Source organism: Oncorhynchus kisutch, unplaced genomic scaffold (assembly GCF_002021735.2).
Source record: "Oncorhynchus kisutch isolate 150728-3 unplaced genomic scaffold, Okis_V2 scaffold1262, whole genome shotgun sequence".
Classification (NCBI taxonomy): domain Eukaryota; kingdom Metazoa; phylum Chordata; class Actinopteri; order Salmoniformes; family Salmonidae; genus Oncorhynchus; species Oncorhynchus kisutch.
In genome coordinates this window covers 47,412-69,101 of record NW_022263207.1, presented here as the reverse complement: position 1 = coordinate 69,101, position 21,690 = coordinate 47,412, and the positions used below count along the sequence as shown (strand labels likewise).

Genomic DNA, 21,690 nt, shown 5'->3' with positions numbered 1-21,690 from the left:
TGTTCCCATTGTATTTATATAATGCAGCTTATTCTAACAGGACCATGTACCCCCTGTTTGTGTTCTAGGTTCCCATTGTATTTACATAATGCAGCTTATTCTAACAGGACCATGTACCCCCTGTTTGTGTTGTAGGGTTCCCATTGTATTTACATAATGCAGCTTATTCTAACAGGACCATGTACCCCCTGTTTGTGTTCTAGTGTTCCCATTTTATTTACATAATGCAGCTTATTCTAACAGGATCATGTACCCCCTGTTTGTGTTGTAGGGTTCCCATTGTATTTATATAATGCAGCTTATTCTAACAGGACCATGTACCCCCTGTTTGTGTTGTAGGGTTCCCATTGTATTTATATAATGCAGCTTATTCTAACAGGACCATGTACCCCCTGTTTGTGTTCTAGGGTTCCCATTGTATTTACATAATGCAGCTTATTCTAACAGGACCATGTACCCCCTGTTTGTGTTCTAGTGTTCCCATTGTATTTACATAATGCAGCTTATTCTAACAGGACCATGTACCCCCTGTTTGTGTTGTAGGGTTCCCATTGTATTTACATAATGCAGCTTATTCTAACAGGACCATGTACCCCCTGTTTGTGTTCTAGTGTTCCCATTGTATTTATATAATGCAGCTTATTCTAACAGGACCATGTACCCCCTGTTTGTGTTCTAGGGTTCCCATTGTATTTATATAATGCAGCTTATTCTAACAGGACCATGTACCCCCTGTTTGTGTTGTAGGGTTCCCATTGTATTTATATAATGCAGCTTATTCTAACAGGACCATGTACCCCCTGTTTGTGTTCTAGGGTTCCCATTGTATTTACATAATGCAGCTTATTCTAACAGGACCATGTACCCCCTGTTTGTGTTCTAGTGTTCCCATTGTATTTACATAATGCAGCTTATTCTAACAGGACCATGTACCCCCTGTTTGTGTTCTAGTGTTCCCATTGTATTTATATAATGCAGCTTATTCTAACAGGACCATGTACCCCCTGTTTGTGTTGTAGGGTTCCCATTGTATTTATATAATGCAGCTTATTCTAACAGGACCATGTACCCCCTGTTTGTGTTCTAGTGTTCCCATTGTATTTATATAATGCAGCTTATTCTAACAGGACCATGTACCCCCTGTTTGTGTTCTAGTGTTCCCATTGTATTTACATAATGCAGCTTATTCTAACAGGACCATGTACCCCCTGTTTGTGTTCTAGGGTTCCCATTGTATTTATATAATGCATTTTATTCTAACAGGACCATGTACCCCCTGTTTGTGTTGTAGGGTTCCCATTGTATTTACATAATGCAGCTTATTCTAACAGGACCATGTACCCCCTGTTTGTGTTCTAGGGTTCCCATTGTATTTATATAATGCAGCTTATTCTAACAGGACCATGTACCCCCTGTTTGTGTTGTAGGGTTCCCATTGTATTTATATAATGCAGCTTATTCTAACAGGACCATGTACCCCCTGTTTGTGTTCTAGGGTTCCCATTGTATTTATATAATGCAGCTTATTCTAACAGGACCATGTACCCCCTGTTTGTGTTCTAGTGTTCCCATTGTATTTACATAATGCAGCTTATTCTAACAGGACCATGTACCCCCTGTTTGTGTTCTAGTGTTCCCATTGTATTTACATAATGCAGCTTATTCTAACAGGACCATGTACCCCCTGTTTGTGTTGTAGGGTTCCCATTGTATTTACATAATGCAGCTTATTCTAACAGGACCATGTACCCCCTGTTTGTGTTGTAGGGTTCCCATTGTATTTATATAATGCAGCTTATTCTAACAGGACCATGTACCCCCTGTTTGTGTTCTAGTGTTCCCATTGTATTTACATAATGCAGCTTATTCTAACAGGACCATGTACCCCCTGTTTGTGTTCTAGTGTTCCCATTGTATTTACATAATGCAGCTTATTCTAACAGGACCATGTACCCCCTGTTTGTGTTCTAGTGTTCCCATTGTATTTACATAATGCAGCTTATTCTAACAGGACCATGTACCCCCTGTTTGTGTTCTAGTGTTCCCATTGTATTTATATAATGCAGCTTATTCTAACAGGACCATGTACCCCCTGTTTGTGTTCTAGTGTTCCCATTGTATTTACATAATGCAGCTTATTCTAACAGGACCATGTACCCCCTGTTTGTGTTCTAGTGTTCCCATTGTATTTACATAATGCAGCTTATTCTAACAGGACCATGTACCCCCTGTTTGTGTTCTAGTGTTCCCATTGTATTTATATAATGCAGCTTATTCTAACAGGACCATGTACCCCCTGTTTGTGTTCTAGTGTTCCCATTGTATTTACATAATGCAGCTTATTCTAACAGGACCATGTACCCCCTGTTTGTGTTCTAGTGTTCCCATTGTATTTACATTTTGCTGCTTGTATTTCTTGTCAAATTCTCAATTATTTGAGCAACCACCACATTGAAAGAAAGGCCTGGGTAAATAAAGTGTTATTTTTGTTTATATTTTGTAGAGGCAGACTGCTAATGGATGAGCCTGATCTTGCTTCCCTTGGCTGTGCCTCGGACATACACGTTTCCATTTTCTGTCCAACACTCTATACGTTTCTGTCAATAGAATTTTGTTCTCAATGTTAACTTCAATTAAAATACTCTGTCTGTTACTAATACTTTGTAAGGTTCTTATTGAAATGAACCAGTCAGAGGCCAGTCTACTTAGTCAGCAGGTTTATTTACGAGAGCTCTGCCTATCATTTCCTGGTCATTGGTCTATATACCTCACATTTCGTCATAAATGTCCCTCCTCCTCTCAGAAACAATGACAATATAGTTCACAAGTCTTCTCCTACTCATACATTGTCTGCCCCCTGTTATACAATCTACTACAAGCCAAAGATCTCTCCCCTCCCTGGGTGGGGACAGAATGTCCTGTAAGGAACACAGTAGTACAGCTTGTCTGTCGATAGCTCCTCTTATCATTTGTTTCACACTTGCACCCTGCTTACATACTAAAAAGGAACTAAATGTCCTTGTTCTCATTCTGACTAGAACTACACACATCAGATTTAGCTTTATGATTCTAATAAATGTCATACAATCATACAGTGACAGGGTAGAAGAATTCTGTTAATTATAGTTCTATGTTAAATGTATACATCATTTAGTCATTATTCATAAAATTCATAACAGTTTCAGCATTTGGACAACCTCGAAGTTTGTCCAATGCTCCCCACCCGGCCACATCATTGTCATACATACAGTACCACAACATTCTTTACCTTTTGCATAATGCAGCTTATTCAAACAGGACAATGTACTGTATGTGTTCCAGGGTTCCCATTGTATTTACATTTTGCTGCATTTTGCTCATAACCAGCTGCTAACCATTCACAGTAGTGAAAATGTAAATCACATGAATTTGGTTACTCTCGTTTCGCTATGTTGTAGAAACCTTTTGGGAGCACATTTTGTGCTTATATGGACATAAAGTTGAAGTGTACTTTACTCCTCCAGAACTTGAATGTCAAAAGCAACCACCCCATCGAAAGAGAATCCTAGGTAAAAAGTGACGTTTTCATTCGCATTTGGTAACGAGGCAGAATACAAGGGGATGACTCTGATCTTGCTTCCCTTGGTAGTGCCTCGCACAAAGAGTTGCCCGTTTTCCGTCCATCCTTCAACACGTTTCAGCATTTGCACCACCTCAGGGGTTGTCCACACCTCTCCACCTCTCCACTTGAGCCTTCTCTCTGTGAGAGTTCCCTTTATGTGCTTTTCAATTGCACTTCGATGAACAATCTTGTACAGACCCCTTGCCTTTCCAAAAAAGAAGTGAGTCACTATTCTCCCTTTCCGTGGTTTTGTTTTGAGCATACATAGTCTTTGAAGGTCGTCAATTGCTGAGATTAAGACTTTTTCATTTTTTGCAGAGCTAGCTTCCTTCCAACGGTTGTCATTTGGATCCTCTGGCCAGAATAAGATTGAAAGCAAAAAGAAGGCACTTGCTGACCTGCTGCCTTCCCTGTAAAATCTCATGCTCAGATCTTGAAGTTTCGTAAGCGCAACCAGCTTTGGAGAACCAGGTAAAACACAAGCAAGAGCTATTTGAGAGAAAATGAAGTTGATCAGTTCTGTTTGGTCAAGGTCATTCCTTTGGGGGTTCTCTGGATACATGGCAATTATCTCCTCTAGCTTTTTGCCACATCTCTCATTCTTCCGATCAGAGAGCAGGGAGAGTATGGTTGTGACATTACCACCACCCAGCTGGTAAATGTTCATTTTTCTTTTGAGTGGAGTGACCATTCCAGTGTCACTGCAGTCAGACACTGGACTGTCTAAATGTGAAACAACATTACAGAAAAATCCAGCATAAACAGCACTTTTCCTTGTAAGCCATTTTCTTGGATTGCTCACTTGTTCAGGTTCTCTTGTGTCAAGCTCCTCTTCTTCCTCACTTATTTCTGTACGATAGTAACTGAGATCTTCAGAAATGCACTCAAGAGCAATGTAAATACTCTTCTGCATTCCTTTTAACTGACCATGGAACTTCATCCAGGGTTTTTTGACAGCGTCTGGTATGTTGTCACTGAGTAAATACCTCATTAGTTCAGACTTTCCTTCTTTTGTTGAGAAAACATTCACTGATGATATGAGTTGAAGTAGCCGACATCCAACGTCTACTTCCCCAAAGTAGGAGCTGTTGAGACTGACTGTCTCTGATTTCGGAGCTTTTTCAGAGGCACGGAAGGCAGCAATTCCTTTCAGAGCTGTACCAATGGCTTCAGAGACCTCTTCGGGTCTTAGTTCAGCTTTCTTCAGAGCATCATGCTGTTCATAAAACCACTTCTTGTACACCTGCCCCTCCGTATCAAGGATGAAAGTGTCATGTGGAAGCTGTGCTTTTGCTTCCTCCGCCCAGTGCTGGGCTTGAATGAATAATTTGTTTGTGTAAAGCAGTCGTGCAAGCTGCTGGGCTACAAATGCATTCTTTCCAAAGTAAGTGTAGGCTACTTCTAAAAGTTTCATTGCTTTTTGAAGGCCATCCTTCTCTGTACAGACATGCTCAATTAAAGGAGAGAAAGAACTGTCGTCAGGATCTCCTCTGCTTATTTTGTTTCGTCTGATGAGCAGATCTCGGATAAACTTTAAAAATTCATCCCTACCAAACCTATGATCCATCAGCACCTTATCTAAGAGAAGATCCTTTGCGATAGAGCTTTGAGGCTGAATGGCAGACAGCTGTTTCAGAATTTCCTTTGCTACAAGAGGATGGATTCTAATAGATGAGATTTGTGTTGTACTTTCTCTTAGGTGTATGAAAACAAGTTTAGCTTGTTCACTTAGAGAATTCACAAATGTATGGTAACGGAAACGATCCATTTGAATACCAAAGCCCAGGGAGGCCTCACAATGTGACACAGATATGCTGGAGTTCGCAACATAACAGTTCAGCAAGGCCACAAATCTGATAAGGCGAGTGGTGAGAGATGAGTGGTCAATATCCTCCAGTAGGTTCTTCACAAAGTCCTCAATGTAACTCTTTTGGTATTCCTCACTCATGAGTACAAAAGCAAGAATGGACTCTGGTTCAAAAATCAGTTCCTGACGTTTCTTTTTGAACAGAATCTTCTCCTGGCTAGACAGCTTGTGTGTTACTGCTACTGTCTGGGAAGGCATTGTTCTGCTCATCTTTTCTGGGTTGTGGCATCTTTTGCAGACAAGAAGGATGAAACATAATACAGAAGAATTGATCTTCATGGTTGTAATTCCGTTATGTAATTCATGTCTGAACTCATCTATATACTCTGCATTACAGTCATCCAGCAGCAAGAGCACCGGGAGACAACGGTTTTTGTCTTTCTCTTCATATTCTCGCAGGCGTACTGAATGCTGACATACAGTTTGAATTAGGTATGATTGCTTAACCACTGCACACCGGAGTTTGGTTCGACAGTTCCAGAGGATCTGATGTGCGACTGTGCTTCCACCACTGCCAGGTTGGTGACATATGTTGACACTCTGAATGGACCTTTTTGTTGTATCATCCTGTAAAATGGCCTCTAAAATCTTGGTTGTTTCTTTGTATGCGTCTCTCTGAATGACCTCTTCACACTTCACTTTTTCTGCAAGCCACAAGTGCATCCAGCTGATTTTCCCTCCTTGATAGAAATACTTCTCAATGTTACTAACTTGGTCATTGCCCATTACATCCAAGTTTGTTTCTTCACACTGATCAGTACTGACTATGTCCAGAGAAAGCATTGTGTCTTCATCTATAGGCTTCAGGAAGCACAGACCTTTGTTGAACACAGGTAAGCGTCGAGTCAGTTGTTTATTGGAAAGCTGAATGCTTTGAATTGTAGCATCTACATGACTCATTGGCATGCCAACAATACTAATTTGTTCCAGTGATTCCAAATCACAAGACGCTTGAGCGAGACTTGACCACTTGTTGTAGTTCTCTTTGGACTCTGAAATGATAGCCAAATCCTCATGGCCATTCATTTCTGCATAGAATTCATGAAATGTATCAACAAGTGGCTGTTCGACCTGAGACATGAGCAAGAAAAGCACCACAAATGAACCTTTAGGAAGGATTTCATTGCAGATGACAGAGACAGTCCTTTTCAGTTGTTTTTTCTTTGTTCTGATCCAGGTTTTTTCATCACAAGGATCTTCTCCACCAAGGTAATGATTCCGCCCATTGCAGAATATCCAGCTTGTCCTATCAAATAGCTGTAAGCTCTTCTTGAAGTCAGTGGTGCTTAGACCAGGATCAATAGCAAAGTCATGCAAAAAGTGGAGGTTAGCAGCATGGTGCTCACGATATTGTCCACAAAGTCCAGATGTTTTGGAGTCTGGATCGAAGTCAAAAACACAGAATATTTTCATGTGCACTAAGAAGTTGATAGTCTTCAGATGTTCTTCTTGAAACTTATTTGTCACAATGATGAATGACAAGGTGTCATCCATGTACTTTTTTCCACAGGTCAAGAGAATTGACAATTTTCTCCCAAGATCCTCCCTAGTGTCTGCAGCTGTTTGACTGGTAGAAGACTCTGCCTCTTCCCTCTGTAGATCTTTCTCTTTCAGTCCTTGAATGAAATGAACTAAGTCTTCACCAGGTATGCGGGGTGTATTGGCCCCTACTCTGTGGTATGGTGCTTTCTCCTCATAGATTACTTTGTTGGTTTTCTCGCTGAACTTTGGAATAGTAACACTGTAGAGTTGGTCTTTCACCACTCTTGCCTTTGGGACAACATCAAATTCAATGATCCAGTTTCCTCCACTGCTCCCCTTGTCAATTACCTCAATAAACTTTGGATTCCTTATGCATTTCCTGGCATCAGAATGGTGGTTTAAATCCTTGAAGCAGTTTTCAATGTAGTCCAATGCATCCACAAAGTCACTTTGGTTTTCAACTGGTATTCCGATGATTTCACCATGCTTGTAGCTGCCTTTAATCTTATCCATGACCCCAAAGTGTATTGTGCCATTGGTCCGCATGTTCATGCACCCACAAGCAAATCTGATTACCTCACTTGCGACTTTGACTCTAAGCTTCAGTGGTTCTAATTTGTGGGCAATTTCCAGTGATTTGTATTCATGGCATGGAACAATCATGTTTTCAATTCCAGTCTCTGGTGGAAGCACTCTGTGCTTGACATATCGGAAGTCTTTGTCATGTTCATCAAATACACGGAAGTTACTTAGAGAAGAAGATGCGCCAATTGATGTTTTTTCATTTTCACTTGTTTCACTGGTACACTCAACTTTGTCTTTTGACTCTTGTGTGGATGCAGCAATGGATTCAACATTTCTGGTATCTCTCTGTGTGCTACTGCCTGCTTTTAGTTTCTGTGGTCTTGGCTTCGATAGATCATTACGATTAGATAGCAGAAGTTCGATTTGGCCACCTTTCATTTCAATTGTGTCACGTAGATATTCTCTTTGCAGCCTCATTAGTGCAGGTCCTGTAACCTCCTCTTCGTACAGTTTCAGAATGTACTTCTCTTTCACTCCAATGGATTTTAACCAGGAGCTCACATGGGATTCTGTCCATTTGCCACATGGAAATTCGTTCCACTCTGTAAAAAAACAATACACCCCATGTAAGACTTCATGGTATATCAATATTTGCACCTGGGTTGGAGTGAATCATATTTAAAATTGAGTAATTTCAGGAAGTTGAAATCCAATAAATTAATTGAAAATATTCAGAAAATAATTAATTGAATTTCAATTCACTGTCTAATGTCGGATTGTAAAATGTACCCCAACCCTGAGCATAGACTAATAACCATTTTCGATTGAGATTTCCCATCAGGTATTAAGTTAAAAGGGTGTGATTAGCTAATAATTTTCCTTGGACACTGGACCGTTGGAAATTTGTCTAGGAATACAAAATGCTGCAAAAATGTGTCTTTTGGTCTGGAGTCCAAATTTTTGTTTCCAACCCTTGGATGAGTAGGTGTTCTAAAACGTTTGACCGGGAGTGTAAAGTACCGGTTAAAAGTTTGGACACACTTATTCATTCAAGGGTTTTTCTTATTTGAACTATTTTCTACATTGTAGAATAATAGTGAAGACATCTAAACTATGAAATTACACATACGGAATCATGTAGTAACCAACAAAGTGTTAAACAAATCAAAATATATTTTATACTTGAGATTCTTCAAAGTAGCCACCCTTTGCCTTGATGACAGCTTTGCACACTCTTGGCATTCTCTCAAACAGCTTCATGAGGTAGTGAATTTCAATTAACAGGTGTACCTTGTTAAAAGTTAATTTGTGGAATTTCTTTACTTCTTAATGCGTTTGAGCCAATCAGTTGTGTTGTGACAAGGTAGGGGTGGTATACAGAAGATAGCCCTATTTGGTAAAAGACCAATTCCATATTATGTCAAGAACAGCTCAAATAAGCAATGACAGTCCATCATTACTGTAAGACATGAAGGACAGTCAATCTGGAAAACCATCAAGCGCTATGATGAAACTAACTCTCAGCCCAAATAAATGCTTCACAGAGTTCAAGTAACAGACACATCTCAACATCAACTGTTCAGAGGAGACTGCGTGAATCAGGCCTTAATGGTCGATTCACGCAGTGAATAAAAGAGATTTTCTTGGGCCAAGAAACAAGATAAATTGACATTAGACTGGTAGAAATCTGTCCTTTGGTCTGAAGAGACCAAATTTGAGATTTTTGGTTCCAACCGCCGTGTCTTTGTGAGACGCAGAGTAGGTTATTCTCCGCATGTGTGGTTCCCATTGTGAAGCATGGAGGAGGAGGTGTTATGGTGTGGGGGTGCTTTGCTGGTGACCCTGTCAGTGATTTATTTAGAATTCAAGGCACACTTAACCAGCATGGCTACCACAGCATTCTGCAGCGATACACCATCCCATCTGGTTTGCACTTTGTGGGACTATCATTTGTTTTTCAACAGGACAATGACCCAACACACCTCCAGGCTGTGTAAGGGCTATTTGACCAAGAAGGAGAGTGATGGTTTGCTGCATCAGATGACTTTGCCTCCACAACCACCCGACATTAATCCAATTGTGATGGTTTGGGATGAGTTGGACAGCAGAGTGAAGGAAAAGCACCCAACAAGTGCTCCGCATATGTGGGAACTCCTTCAAGACTGTTGGAAAAGCATTCCTCATGAAGCTGGTTGAGAGAATGCCAAGAGTGTGCAAAGCTGTAATCAAGGCAATGGGTGGCTACTTTGAAGAATCTAAAATATATGTTGATTTGTTTAACACTTTTTTGGTTACTACATAATTCCATATGTGTTATTTCATAGTTTTGATGTCTTCACTATTATTCTACAATATAGAAAATAGTAAAAATAAAGAAAAACCATTGAATGAGTAGGTGTATCCAAACTTTTCACTGGTAATGTATATCCAAAATCAATAAATCTCCAAACCATGTCACTACAACTCTGTAGTTCTCTGTCACTGCAACTCTCTTGCTGGCTCAAGCTAATTTGCTTGTCATATTGTACTTTAAACAATGCATACAAATACAGTTTGGCAGTTTAAAGCAGTTGCATTATGTTTTATCACTGATAAACTGTTCAATATAAACAAAAGCATGTATGATGTGAATCTATTCAACATTTTACGTGTTTGTCATGGTGGCAAAAGTGAGGGATGCAAAAGCCTCATTTCAAGAATGACCACATTTATTTAGAAACATTCATCAGATGATGGATAATAGCCGTTCCTCTCTGATTACATGTCGTGACTAGGCTTAAGAACTGTGACACATCATGGATTTTATTTTCTTATTCCAGGCCATAAAACTTTGGCCAATTATTTCAAATGGATGAAACTTGGAGCTAAACATATCTCGGCCATCTCTACTTAATGTATAGAATTGATGTATATAAATGATCAGAAACAGAATCCACATTTCACTGATAGATTTTCATTCAATGTTCTGTAAAACTACACACAGTATACAAGTATTTGACAGTTTGATGTATCTTACCCATCTTGCAGACACTACATGTCAGTTCATTTTGGCATCTTTGAGAGAGGAAAATAAAAGGAAGGGTAATTGAGGCAAAGGTGAAAAATGAATCGTTGATCTCAATAAGCTTTATTTTTTGCCCTTGACAAATGACTTACAATGAAATCATTCAATCCCTGTTTATACCTGGTAGTAACATGCATTGTGTGTCCTGATCTTGTCCACATTTTGATTTTTAGACAGGTGTAGATGATTAAAATAACTGTTTGTGATCAGATCTTCCTGACCTCAGGAGGTAGATAGAGGTATTGTATCTGAATATCTTACTGGATGATCAAACCATTTAAATCATCATTATACCCCTGTCTAAAATCATTGACAGGTGGCACCTTTGACCTAAGGCATCATTATTTGTATTAACATAAAATAATCATTATTTTGAAACAATTTATTTTAAATAATTTGCATATAGGGAGGGATCAGGAAATAAAGTCACACTGTAAACAAGGTGGATGGCTAATAAACATATAAAATACTATGTGTAGAAACAAGAAACCTTGATCAGAAAGTGATTGGGTCACCTTGATAGGAACAAAACAACCACATGTTAGCACAAGGTGTAATCGGGGATTCAGATGGGTAAACATAAACTTGATATTCAGCGCAGCATTGTTGTTCAAAGACAGATTTGTCAGCTTTGACAATCACTTCAACCAGGAACCTCAGAACTTCCTCTTTAAAATAACAATTTCTATGTTTAACTTTCATTAGTTGGAAGTATATGAACTTAATTTAAAAGTTTGAAACACATGTAATTGCATGTGTTTCTCACCCTATAATTCCTGCAGGACTTCAATGACTCTTCTCTACACACCTTTTATCATTCGCATAACAAAACATTAAGGAACGACAGTTAACGTCCAGATTCCAAAACATAAACAATTCAATTCCAGTTCTTATTTCTATATTTTATATATAAATACCTTAAATTCTGTGCAATCGTAACAAAATGTTGTTCACTAAAAGTTCAGGCAGATATCATTCTTAATAGCTGAATAAAGTTAAATAGTGAATCATTAAAAATGTATTGGTTTTATTCTAGAGATGAAATGGCAATGCTTAATGGTAAATTTGTAGATTGTGATGATCTTATGTCCTTAGTAATTATACTCCTTTGAATCCACAACTAAACCTACACACATTGCACTTTTAAAAGCCATTATGATTATTATGGCATTCAATTAGCTTCTTACAAAATACAAATGTTCCACAATGTTTAAGTACATTTCATTCTGCTCACCTTGAAACTGACGGCTGAAGTGGTATTCACCATATGAAGTGACTACTTGACAGTGTGGTTGCTTTTATTTTCCGGGCATAGCAACAGGGTGTGTCTTCTGCAAGGGCAGTCCGCATAGACATGCACTCTGTCCTAATGCCCCCCGTGCATTTGAATAAAGTCCATCCTTTTAAAGAGTAAGTGTGATATTATGGGGCTGACAATGTATTGAATAATAATGAACATAACTATCTTATCCTTGGTGCATACACATATTTAACTGTTTGATACATATCGTCATAAAGTATTTCTCTCCAATCAGATATGGTACTTAATGAGTTAATTCTGTTGCAACAGCTAAATGTTGCAACACTGAAACTATGGGGGTTGTGCCGAACAGGAAATCGAAGCTTCAGGAAAGAAACATCAGGAAATCAAAACTTCAGGAAAGAAACGGCAGGAAATAGAAACTTAAAGAACTGGGTCATTCTTCAATTGCATTAGGCCTATAAGGGCTCTTCAAAAGAAGTCCCTTTTCATTAAAGTACAAAAAGGTTATTTTAGTAGAAATATCTGGTGGGAGTAACCAGATGGTTACTAAGAGGATGGGTTGAAGCCCAGGTCTCCTGCACACCACAACATTGTGTTAGCCTGCTGAGATAGGCATTCGTTTGTGGAGCTCGTCTTCAGGTCGCAGCTATAGATGGCTTACTAACACATTACAATGGTAAACAATTACTCAGGTGCCATCCAGACCTGGGTTCAGATAGTATTTCAAATCTTGGGCATATGGGGTCTGCACTTTTGCAACTATTCCATTGATTAGTCAATGGAGCTTGCCTCGTCTCCCTAGGCAGACAGGTTGCCTCCCACAATATAAACAAGACTAGAGCGCCCCAGGCAAGCTCAATCAAGCACAGCTATGTCTTGTATTTGAAATATACTAAACCCGTGGCTGCTGACATCTCTTACTGCCATTGTGGCTCTGTGCTCCCAGCCTGTTGCCTGAATAGTGTGTAAGGAGTTTTGGTACTGTGACAGTACAGATACACATTTCAATTTCGCAACGGATTAATACACTTTTAGTTAAAGGGAGTTTCATTCATTTTGAAAACTCCTTATAAATGATGTTGAATACATGTGTTATAAAGGTTGTTATGCATGATATTGCAACTGTCATAGAGGTGTTATGACTGGTTTCATAAGGTGCTATGTATACCTCCATGTATAGTGTTACCCAAATATCAATATTTAGGCTGGAATTCAATTTGCACATAAAAGTTATACCACACTGCACTTTCAGAAGTGAGTTTGAGCAAAAGCAGTGTTCAGTTTCCTGCATATGCTCACAGCCATTCAACAAATATGGTCCTGTTTCCTCTCAAATGTATTCATCTAGATTGTTGACAGTTGGGGCTTTCAAGTCTTCTTCCTGTGCTGAGCTCATAGGTGGGAGAACTATACATGTACACAATGCATAACCGCAGAGCTTCACAGTTTAGTAGCCTGTAGGAAATAGTCCTCCTCACATGATTCAACATTAGGGTGATATGCTAGAGCAGGTCATGTGGATCAATACATAAGTAAAACCATGAAGACCAGCTGGTATTTGATTTGGATATTCATTCTCACACTGATGATCAGCACTGGTAAGTGGTGAATTTCCATTGAGGGGTTTCCTCCGGGGACTGAGGTTAAAACTAGGTTTTTTAGGAACACAATAAAAGTTGTGTTTGGCTTTGTTGGAAAAGAAAACATATTGATGTTCATTTATCCATTCAATCTTATCGTCTGCAAATACCAAAAGGTTATCATTAATACACAATGGAGGTTATGAGTAACTTGCATGAGTTTTAACCCATTACCCTCACTAACCCACAACCGCCTCTCCAGCCCGTCAGGAGGTGCTGTACATAAAGGGCTCAGAGGGGCAGTCAGTGGATCTCTCCTGTACACCTGAGCAGACAGGTGGAGCCCCTGTCAGTCTCTACCTGACCCACAGGTGTGTCCGGCCTGAGAGGGAGGTGCTGTTCATGGCCAAGGACCGGAGTCCCGGGACGGTGAGGGTTAACCGGCTGTACAAAGATCGCCTGAAGGTCACAGGCGGATTGAACTCTGACCTGCTCAACGTGACCATAGCCCATCTACAGCGCACAGACACAGGCCTGTACATCTGTGAGTTTGTCTACACAGCTGACCCCTCTGACCGAACAGTCTCCGGCAGTCTGGAATACTTCCTGTTTGTTGAAGGGACAGGTACGTGATCATGATTTGGCTATAGCACTGAGAAGGAACTATCAGTGGTCACCAACCGTGGTACTGGAGAGTTACTGAGAGTGACGGCTTTAAGCCCTGTTCATCCTATGTGTCCACATTCTCATTGGGGGGAATTCCGACCTGAGTTAAATGCAAGTGAATGGAACATAATTCCCTTTTTATACACTGTTATCTCCACGTATTCTGACCTTAAATTTAAGCATGAGAATAGAATGCTATTCACCCGCTATTCTTTTGGGTGGAGATCAATGAATTAAGGTGTGGCGGAGATTTGTCTACAGCTACTCTGCATTCTGACCTTGATTTAGGGATTTATTCAATTTGTAAAGCTGAAGTGTTACAGATTCCGCGATATAAATGTAAAGGTAAATTTCCGATTGAGCAAACATATACAGCGTTTACCGTGAATGCAGTCTGGAATCCCATAACTTTTTAACTACATAGCATGTTAGCTAACCCTTCCCCTAACCTTAACCCCTAAACCATAGCCTAGCTAACATTAGCCACTGAGCTAACGTTAGCCACAACAAATTGTAATTCGTAACATATCATACGAAATGGATAATGGACATCCACAAATGAATACATACTATACAAAACATATCATACTAATTGGAGTGTCCTGGATTTACACTTACTATGTATTTGTATAAAAGTGTGTGGGTGTTGATTGTGTAGAGAGTGTGTGTCAGTGCTCCAGCTACCCCCCACTGATCTACACCATCTCTGCAGCAGCTGGCCTGCTTCTCCTCGTCCTCATCTGCCTGTGTGCAGTAGAGTGTGTAAGTAGCCTAATCAACCCGAATCTTACCACCATACCACAACCAAGTATGTTAATGTCGAAATTTAAAGGAAGTCCTCACTGTTACTCTCGGGAATTACTTCAGTTTATTTTTCAGACACATGATGAACATTGTTTCCACATCTAATTTTAGTCAGGTATAAAGTCATGAGTAAATTTGTCAGTATAAAAGTATGCCTCATATCCATTTCAGGCTAAGCTGAGAAAACGTCATAAAACACAAGCCCCCATCCCCATCTATGAGGAAATGAACAGTGGGTGTCGAGGAGCTGGAAGTGCCCAAAATAACCATCCTGTGCCTACACACCTGGAGGAAACAGAGTCCCCTGTGTACAGCAACCCCCAGGCCAGACAAGCACAGGAGAACCACTACGCCAGCCCCCGACAGATCACTCTGAAGCCCTGAGCGAACCACAGAGGGTGGTGTCATGCCCCCATAATGTTTTTTAAAGGGGGAGTGGATGGCAGAAATAACAGTACCAGAGTTCCAGATATACATGTTCTAACCCACTCTGACAGGTGGTGGGAAAGAGTTTGACTGTCATCATTGCTTTTTCAAGTCTGTGCAAGATCGTAAACTATTGGTCCCACCTCACCTCTCTTTTCTACAGGAGTCGCCCAACAAACCCACCTACAGGATGAGAATGGAAAAGACTGAGAGCTAGTACATAGGTCACTGTGCCTGTATAGGTGTACTAGTGGTGATGCCCTCAGAACAGGATCTAATAGGGAAAACTCCAATCTGCAAACTAATTGACGAACACCAACATCAAGAACTGACCACAACACCCTTTAACAGACCAGAAAAAAACTGCAATTTTATTAATAGATGAAAGAAGCTCCATAGTTCATGAAAACATTGTTTTCGGTGCATGTCATTTAACAATCACATTCTATGAGGAGAAAGAGATACATTGAGAAAATAAATCATTACAAGCCAACTGACTCTTCTTTAAATCTCAGTACAGACATTTTTCCTTAATATTTCAAAGACAAAAAAGGCAAAAAGCAGCCCTAACCCCAAATCCCCGTCCCACCCATCATCCCAACAAAAACACAATAACTGAATGAAACGACAGAACATACAGATGGGGTGACGGGCACAGTGCTAAAGAGTAAGACGCTCATTGGTTTAGGAATACACAGTATAGCCATGTAGCGCGATGTCAATCTGAATACATAGCATAGCCATGTAGCGCGATGTCAATCTGAATACACAGTATAGCCATGTAGCGCGATGTCAATCTGAATACACAGTATAGCCATGTAGCGTGATGTCAATCTGAATACACAGCATAGCCATGTAGCGCGATGTCAATCTGAATACACAGCATAGCCATGTAGCGTGATGTCAATCTGAATACACAGCATAGCCATGTAGCGCGATGTCAATCTGAATACACAGTATAGCCATGTAGCGCGATGTCAATCTGAATACACAGTATAGCCATGTAGCGTGATGTCAATCTGAATACACAGCATAGCCATGTAGCGCGATGTCAATCTGAATACACAGCATAGCCATGTAGCGTGATGTCAATCTGAATACACAGCATAGCCATGTAGCGCGATGTCAATCTGAATACACAGTATAGCCATGTAGCGTTATGTCAATCTGAATACACAGTATAGCCATGTAGCGTGATGTCAATCTGAATACACAGTATAGCCATGTAGCGCGATGTCAATCTGAATACACAGCATAGCCATGTAGCGTGATGTCAATCTGAATTAAAGAAGCCAGATGTTGGGTTCTTAGGGTGGGGGGGTAGGCCTACCCAATCAAATAAAAACAGTGGATCCCAAAACCCCTGCATAAAATGCACCTTGTACCCATCAAAGCCCCCCCCCCCAACGTGTGCATAGATCATGATCCTTTACAACCAGCTCGTTTTAAAAACATTTCCCTGTTCCTTAATACCCGACATAAGAGAGAATGACAGAGGAAAGAGAGTAATGCACAATGGTCCTTATTCAGTCAGGACAGGACTTCTAAGAAAATACAATAAAGATTCAAAACATACAGAATTTGCATGTTCTTTCACGGTCATTTTTTTGTAACAATCAAAATCAAATGATAATTTTGTTTTTAAATGTAAAGTAATTTTAATAAAAATGTATATAAAGCACTCCATTTTTTGTAAGTTCATTTAAAGCCCATTATTTGGTTAATATGTACAGTGCCTTCATAAAGTATTCACACCCTTGACTTTTTCCACATTTTGTTGTTACTTAGTGGGATTTTTTTTGGCAATGACAAACACAATTCTCTCATTTCAAAGTGTAAGAAAAAATTGAATATTTGTGCAAAATTCATGAAAAATAAAACACAAATATATCTTGATTAGATAAGTATTCAACCCCCTGAGACAATACATGCTAGAATCACATTTGAGTCTGAGTAAGTCTCTTTCCACACCTGGATTGTGCAACATTTGTCCATGATTCTTTTTAGAATCCTTCAAGCTGTCAAATTGTTTGTTGATCAATGTTAGACAACCATTTTTAGGTCTTGCCATTCAAGCAGATTTAAGTCAAAACTAACTTGGCCACTCTGGAACATTCACGGTATGCAACCCCAGCGTAGATTTGGCCTCGTGTTTTAGGTTATTGTCTTGCTGAAAGGTGAATTCCTCTCCCAGTGTCTAGTCTAGTGGAAAGCAGACTGAACAAGGTTTTCCTATAGGATTTTAACAATTACAAGCATACCCATAACAAGATGCAGCCATCACTGCTTGAAAATATGGAGGGTGGTACTCTCAAACATAACACTTTGTATTCAGGACAAAAAGTTTATTGCTTTGCCACATTTTTTGAAGTATTACTTTAGTGCCTTGTGGCAAACAGGATACATGTTTCAGAATATTTTTATTCTATACAGGCTTCCTTCTTTTCATCCTGTCAATGAGGTTAGTATTGTGAAGTAACTTCAATGTTAGTGATCCATCCTCAGTTTTCTCCTGTCATAGCCACTATACTCTGTAACTGTTTTAATGTCTCCATTGTCCTCATGGTGAAATCCCTGAGCAGTTTCCTTCCTCTCCGGCAACGCAGTTAGGAAGGACGCCTGTATCTCTGTAGTGACTGGGTGCATTGAGAAACCATCCAAAGTGTAATTAATAACCACCATGCTCAAAGGGATATTCTATGCCTGTTTTTTTGTGTTTTTTTACCCATCTACCAATAGGTGGCCTTCTTTGCAAGGAATTGGAAAACCTCCCTGGTCTTTATGGTTGAATCTGTTTGAAATTCACTGCTGACTAAAGATAATTGTATGTATGGGGTACAAAGGTCGTCATTCAAAAGTCATGTTAAACACTATTACTGCACACAGAGTCCATGCAACTTGTGTGACTTAAGCACATTTTTACTCCTGAATGTATTTAGGCTTTCCATAACAAAGGGGTTGAATACTTATTGAATTTAGAAATGTAGAAGGATAACTTTGACGTTATGGGGTATTGTGTGTAGGCCAGTGACCAAAAAAATCTACATTTAATCCATTTTTAATTCAGGCTAATAACAACATTTGGTAAAAGTCAAGGGGTGTGAATACTTTCTGAAGGCACTGTAAACTGCTACGGATTTAAAAACAAAGGATATTTTCTCTCTTTCTGAAATTCATAAGTTTTTCAGTGCTTCATTTTTTAAAATCTTTTTTTTTTCTTCGTACATTAAAATGGAGTGGAGTTGGAACTCTGGAACCCTGGCCTTCCTGAGACAAGATCCACTTTATGTGTGCAAGATAGTGAGCAATTATGTTTTTTTGTTTGTTTTTTTTACAAAGGAAAAATGTAATAAAAATGCACAGGCTTTAGATAGTCCATGAAATCAACATAGAACAAAGATGTCAAAGGTCAAATATAACATGACAACACTGTTGGATCCCAGAGTTCTGAAAGTAGCACAATATTAAAATCTTCATTCTGTAAAGTGTTTTTGTTATTCTTTTTAAAAATGGAAGTATTTGTCCTTTTCTTCTGTTTTTCCAACATTTTCATACAGTTAATTCATTTTCCTCGAACTTCAGACAAACCAAAATGGTTGTAAACCGTCAGTGGCCTTGCAGAAAACAAGCAGACATAACGCATGAGATTTTAACAAAAATGAAACTGAACAAAAGCTAACAAACCAAAAAGGTAGGCACCTCTGAAGTGAGCCTTGTAATCAACCCTCCTTCTGATGTCCTTCGGTTTGTCCCTGAATAGACAGGGAGAGCTACAAGTCTCTCTACCCAGACTCTATGGCCACAGGTCTTCAAAAAGACTTTTTTTGAAACTTTTTTCAATATTAGTTTTTTTTTGTTGCTTTTGTATACTTTTTACGTTTATAATCTGAAACAAATGGTGCAATACTTATACTTAATAATCCATCTTTTTTCTTGGATTATTCCACAATGAAAGCCACTACAAGGTATATAAACATATTACAGATTAAAAACACTTATTTTCTTAAGTCCTTGAGTAAACATTTACACGTGAAGTCGCCGTCTGCCCCCAGTATTGTTCGATTAGCTTGAGGGGAGGCTGACACTCAGTGCAACGCTAGAGTCTAATAACAATAAACCTCACAATACACTTTGATAAGACAAAAATAAAACACAAAACTAATATACCGAAAGGAAATAAAATGAAAAAGCGGAGATAATTCCCACTGTAAATCACAGGCTCACCATCGTTTGAAACCTCATACACACAGTCTGTCAAACAGACACATCCATCCACCCACCCATCAACCATACAGTACAGGCAACCTTGTGCAAACACTCAGATACAACAGATGTCATTTAGCATTTTTTTTATACTAATCTTTGTTTTTAACAATCCTCATTTTTCTAATTTAGTTCACTCAGAACAGATATTCTCAAATATCCAGGAAGTGTATGAATGAGACAAAATTATTACAAAGTGTTCACATTACAATATTGGCGCTTCTTTTTGATTCAAGTATTTGTATTCTTTATTTTTGTATTACTCTGATATGTTAATATTATATTTATCTTCTGGGAAATATACAGAGAAGGAGAATACATAGGGGTAAGGTTGGACCTGGGGCAGAGAGCGGGTTTAGGGTAAAGTGGAAAGAGAAACCTAGCTGTATACATATGCACACTTGGATGTATACATGTATATAAACTAGCATGTGCATATTCAACCCAGGCCCTTGACAAAGATTTGTTTTCTTGTTTTCCTCTTGAAATGGGGTCCCTACCCCAGAACCTACTCTGGTCCATGATTGAGAAGCATACTTTGCTTAAACTCCAGTTGCCTTTGAGTGATTTAAAAAGGGAGATTCTCTTGACTTCCTACACCAGTCATCCATGGTGTATATTGATGGGTCAATAAGGTGGGGTGGGGGTGGGTAGAGTGACAGGTGGGCTCTCAGTGCTCGTGGACGCCTCTGAGACTTGACCCCCCCAATCCCTTTTTTGTGACCCTATTCCAGTCTGTAGCCTCGGGAGCCCAGCGTGGAGCAAAACAATTCAGGTTTTTCAGAAACAGGCAAGTAGTGATTGTTGCTAATGTCACACGACAATGACGAGTACGAAAAACAACTCTTGGAAGAGGGCCTTTCCCCTTTTAAGACTTGGTACCGAACAACAAAACTGTGAGGTGTGTCCTGGCCCTGCTGATACGGTGGGCCCCACCTGGACCCTAACCCAAAAATCCAGATCTGGGGCAATGTTCTGTGGGTGGTGCACTCGAGGCTGGAGGTCAGAAACGAACAGCATCAACACAGTGTTCCAGAAGAAAGCCCCAGTCAGAGGGCCACAGTTGGGGGGAAAGGCTTGCAGAGACAGAACGAGGCCTCTCAGCCAAGGAGTGCACAGCAAAAACATACTGTAGGACTTTTTTTAAAACACTTTTTTTTTTTGTACTTTAGCTTCTACTTTTTGTCACCCCTCCCCCCCAAAAAAAGAGAACATGTTTTTGGTTTTATAAAAGGTGTACCCAATGTGACCCATCAACAGTACACACAGACTGCCTGTTTTCTTTTGATAGCTGGGACAAAGGACTGCCTCATATGTCCTGGCCCAAATATTACCCCCTCCTCCCACCCCACATTCCTCCATGACCCATGTGCCTTTAAGTCTAGGATTCAGGAGGAAATGTAGTCTCAAAACTACTGAATCTTGGGAATTGAAGGCTCATTTGACAGCAGAGACAACTCAATGGTAAATGGCAGGGCTGAAGTATATATTTTAGTCCAGTTGGCACATGACACATGAGGAAGGACTCCCAGAAACCCCCATCCCCACCACTCATACTTCTCATACCACTCAGCAGGTCATTATTAGTGTTACCTAAAAGCTCTTGAAATCATCACAATGAAGAACTGTACTTTACAGATGTACTTTACACAATGCTAGAGCGCCAACAGGGGAAAGCAGAGTCCACTCAGTGGTCCTCCTGAGGCGTGTATGTATGAGGGATATCAGTGAGACTGAAATACAAACACACCACAGTGATGGGACAGTGGGGAGGGTAGTTGGGAGTCTGCCCAGTGCTGGCTGGCATGAAAAAATGCCAGGGGGGTGAAAAGGAGAGGGTTAGATAATTGGCAGATGGTTGGTGGACTGATGGTTGATGGTTCTGAGCGCGAACCTCTGTCTTTGCATAGAAATCGAGTGCTGCGTCAGTTTATATGGTATTCAGGTTGACGGAGAGGGATAGTGGTTAGTAGTCTGTCTTTTCATTCTGCCAGAAAGCTCCTAGACAGCCTATGGAAAATAAAGCACCAGTGTGAGTGAGGCCTGACTGGAGTGGAGGATGTGTGTGTGTGGAGAGGACAACATGGGGATGGGAAGGGAGAGAGGGTGGGCTGGACAGCAGAGGCTGAGAGAGAGGGGGAGCAGGGC

At 39.9% G+C, this 21,690-nt stretch overlaps 2 protein-coding genes across 3 annotated transcripts; one reads left to right on the top strand and one right to left on the bottom strand.

The window, feature by feature from the left end:
• Positions 1–5,779: 5,779 nt before the first annotated feature.
• On the bottom strand, positions 5,780–11,862 carry LOC109876531 (sterile alpha motif domain-containing protein 9-like; the record flags this gene model as incomplete). The annotated part of the gene is given in 3 exon segments (XM_020468935.2): positions 5,780–8,077; positions 10,492–10,529; positions 11,774–11,862. Coding segments are annotated over 2 exon segments (2,302 nt in total), but the record flags the coding sequence as incomplete, so codon positions are not given.
• A 1,318-nt stretch (positions 11,863–13,180) lies between these two features.
• On the top strand, positions 13,181–20,610 carry LOC116365523 (uncharacterized). 2 transcript variants are annotated; one of them, XM_031818116.1, is made up of 4 exons: positions 13,181–13,401; positions 13,646–14,008; positions 14,762–14,811; positions 15,025–20,610. In XM_031818116.1, exons 1-4 carry the CDS (start codon positions 13,344–13,346, stop codon positions 15,235–15,237), a joined length of 684 nt encoding a protein of 227 aa, XP_031673976.1. In that variant the 5' UTR covers positions 13,181–13,343; the 3' UTR covers positions 15,238–20,610. The 2 variants fall into 2 exon arrangements, with proteins under 2 accessions (XP_031673976.1, XP_031673975.1); XM_031818115.1 differs by having other exon boundaries at positions 13,183–13,401; positions 14,708–14,811.
• The last annotated feature ends 1,080 nt before the right edge of the window (positions 20,611–21,690 follow it).